The sequence below is a fragment of the Histoplasma capsulatum genome, genomic scaffold, assembly GCF_000149585.1.
Source record: "Histoplasma capsulatum NAm1 scaffold_1 genomic scaffold, whole genome shotgun sequence".
NCBI classification, from domain to species: Eukaryota; Fungi; Ascomycota; class Eurotiomycetes; order Onygenales; family Ajellomycetaceae; genus Histoplasma; species Histoplasma mississippiense.
In genome coordinates, this window is record NW_001813982.1 from 484,835 (window position 1) to 488,013 (window position 3,179).

Below are 3,179 nucleotides of genomic sequence, written 5' to 3' on the forward strand. Positions count from 1 at the left end.
CCGAAGCCGAGTCAGCGTGAGCAGCTGCAAGAAATGCCGCCTACCTCTCGCGCTTCACAGCCTCCACCAAATGCTCAACCACAACTTGCCATTCCCCCTCTGAATGCGAGTAATCTCCAACAACTTGAACGTCAGCAAGAGGAAGCCCTCCAACGTGCAAGACGAGTCCAGAATCATGCAGCCCCTCCTGCTCCGACGACTTTACAACCACCTTTCCCCCTAGGAGCCCCATCTCCACAAGGTGTTCCACATGCCTACGGACCACCCGGCTTGACGAAGGATAAATTGGTGATTCCACCCGCAAAAAGGCGGAAACAAAATCCAGCGGCTAAAACGTCTGCTACTTCGACTCCTGCAGCACCCGCATCCACATCGCAGGGTCAAAAGCAGACTCCTGCAGCAGAGACAAATAAACCAACGCCACCCGTTTCGAACTCCTTCCGATGTCCTGTATCTGAATGCGAACATCATATTAGAGGCTTTGCCACTCAAGTCGCCCTTGATACCCATATTAATGAGCTCCACAAAGTTGAGGAACTCGTTGAAAATGCACTTGAATTTGTTCTTGAGAGTTATCGTACAGCCTTAGCTATCGATAAACAAGAAAAGAAAACGCAAGAGGCAGTAGAAGATGAATCTAAGCGTAAAAACGCGCCTGAGCCTGAACTGCAGCGCCCGCCACAACCGAGCAAGCCAAGCTCAACCCCCAAGCTTAACAGTGAACATATGACACCTGGAACAACCCCCGCTGGTCGCTCAGTAAGCCAGGCTGGGATGAAGCCTTCTCCAAGTTCGAACAATGCAAAATTATCACACGGACCCGCTGCCACCGGCAATGGAACAGCTGGGTCAAATGCTAAAGAGCAGCAGAGCAAAGAAAGCAAGAAGGACAATGGTAAAAACGGCGAGCAAGAATCGTCGCCTGAGGATATGGTATTCGTCAAGGACCCGTGGGCTGAGAGTGCAATCTCGATCGAAACAATCCGCTCTGGGTTTAGTGATTGGGGGTCATTCCCTGGGCTTGAGTCTGATCCTCTTGAAGAAGTATTGATCTCAGATGTCTTCACGAATATTCGAGAGAAAGATACACCACAGTCTACAGATACCAGCGCGAATACGCACACCCCCTAGGATACTGATAGCTCCAGGGACGACGAGGTTGATGTGAACATGAGCGGATCGAACGATGATAGCTGGATCCCGTCGGACTGGGTCAATCTCCCCGGCCAGCTTGAAGGGGGTTTGCTAATGAACGAGCCCTGGGAGGAGGTCAACTGGGATGCCTTGGAAGAGAATGAATATGATCTGAACGGGAACAATCTTGAACAGGTTGTATATTCGATCTAGTTTTGTTGCACTGATTGAAGCTTTTTTCACTTGTTAAAAAATCTCTTTCTCAGTTCCTTAATATGTCCTTTGATGCTTATAACGGACAGGATTCCACAAAAACAATGAGCCATCTGTCGGGATGGCCAGTTTTGCATGACGGTTGGAGGGTTCTGGTATCTTTTTTTTTCTTCTTCATGCCATTCGCGTCTTGGATTTATGGTTAGATTTTTATATATTCGGCTTCATATAGCCGTTGGGGACCATTTCATTTTCATTTTCAATTTCTTTTAATTTAAATTCGTCCCCTCGTATCTTGTCCAAGCCTTTGCCATGATATTTCTCTTTTCTTTTCTTTCCGAAAAGCGAGGTGTTTCCGGCTCTTAGATCTCATCGGCGTTATGTTTTGCCATTACCTTTTTTACAGCTTTGGACTGGACATCCCCATTAACAAAGACCTTTTTGGTTACAAGTGTGATGATCCTTTTTTCTGTCGCCCATTCTTGCCTTTGCGTTTTTCGTACTCGAGGAAATGGGAAAAGTGTGGCTTAATGTATTTTGATACAAGAAATGATTATATTGATTTGGTCAACAGATAAAACGTGGAACTAAAAGTCCTTGCGCGAACTAGAAATTTATATGGTAAACATGTTACATACCACTAGGCTAGCCTTTCCAAAAATCCGGGGTTAGTTTCGGGGCTCAATGCCTACAGCGTATATCTGGTTTGATTTCATTGGATGATTATGTAATTTAAATTGACTGTTAACTAGTTAGTTAACTAGTTAGTTAGTTAGCGCGATAAGCGCATTTGAGCACCAGATAACAAGCGCCAGATAGATGGCCACATGATGAACGATCTGGATGGCCTTTCCATTGACCTCAACAATGCAGCACCCAGGCGAAATGCCTTCCTAACCAAGCATTCGCCCACAACATTGCTCTTAAAGGACTTTATTTGCCATCCAGATATCCAGCACACTAAATAACCCGCCCTGGCTGCTTGGATATTACAGTCGAAATGGCACACAAGTCACTCATTCCATTCCTGGTCGCCATGATGTTGGTGACTGGTGTTTGCAACACGATCCTTACAAAATACCAGGTCAATTTTGTTCTACATACCTTCCCACTTTTGGGCCAGTTTTCGCTGACAAGCTGTGAAATTAAAAGGACATGCAATGTGTTCGCAACTGCGATTCCCCCGACCCAAAAAAGCGGGTGGTATTTGAACAGCCTGTCGTCCAAACGTATGTTTTCAAAACCTCCCCTTTCTTAAATGCAAATGGGGTGATAATAATGGGAGCAGTCTACAAATGTTCATCGGAGAAATGGGGTGTTGGCTGGTTGTGTTGGCGTGCAAGTTCTGGAATCGGTATATCAGCCATCGGCTCGGCGGTTCCTCTGAAGCATCCCTTCTCACCGGTGGTTATGAGCCAGTTGACGGTGCGGACAATGATCTTGCCGAATCCGACGATGAATTAGACCCCACCTCTCCTTTAAATGGAAGTCCGCGGGCTTCGACTACAAAGCGCTCTAAAGAACATGATGGTAGAATAAAATTGAAAGGCTGGAAGGTATTCATGCTGGCTGCACCAGCATGCTGTGATATCACTGGTACTACGCTTATGAATGTCGGAATTGATATTTGTCGTTGCAAGCATATATCAGATGACGCGAGGTGCACTGGTGCTCTTCGTCGGGCCTTTTCAGCGGAATTTTTTTCTTCCTAGGAAATTAATATCCAATAACCAGTGGGCTTGTCTCTGGTCCGTTTGCTGTTCCTTGGAGTTGGCCTATACGGGATTTGCCCGTCTCTCATCTTTAAAGAATAAAACCTGAAAGCTCTGGGG

At 46.2% G+C, this 3,179-nt stretch overlaps 2 protein-coding genes across 2 annotated transcripts; both read left to right on the forward strand.

The window, feature by feature from the left end:
- Nucleotides 1-33: 33 nt before the first annotated feature.
- Nucleotides 34-1,347, forward strand: HCAG_00152 (predicted protein; the record flags this gene model as incomplete). The annotated part of the gene is made up of 2 exons (XM_001543056.1): nt 34-1,044; nt 1,159-1,347. The coding sequence occupies 2 exons, from the start codon at nt 34-36 to the stop codon at nt 1,345-1,347; spliced, it is 1,200 nt and encodes a 399-aa protein (XP_001543106.1).
- A 1,310-nt stretch (nt 1,348-2,657) lies between these two features.
- HCAG_00153 (conserved hypothetical protein) lies at nt 2,658-3,059 on the forward strand (the record flags this gene model as incomplete). The annotated part of the gene is made up of 1 exon (XM_001543057.1): nt 2,658-3,059. The coding sequence occupies one exon, from the start codon at nt 2,658-2,660 to the stop codon at nt 3,057-3,059; it is 402 nt and encodes a 133-aa protein (XP_001543107.1).
- Nucleotides 3,060-3,179: the final 120 nt, after the last annotated feature.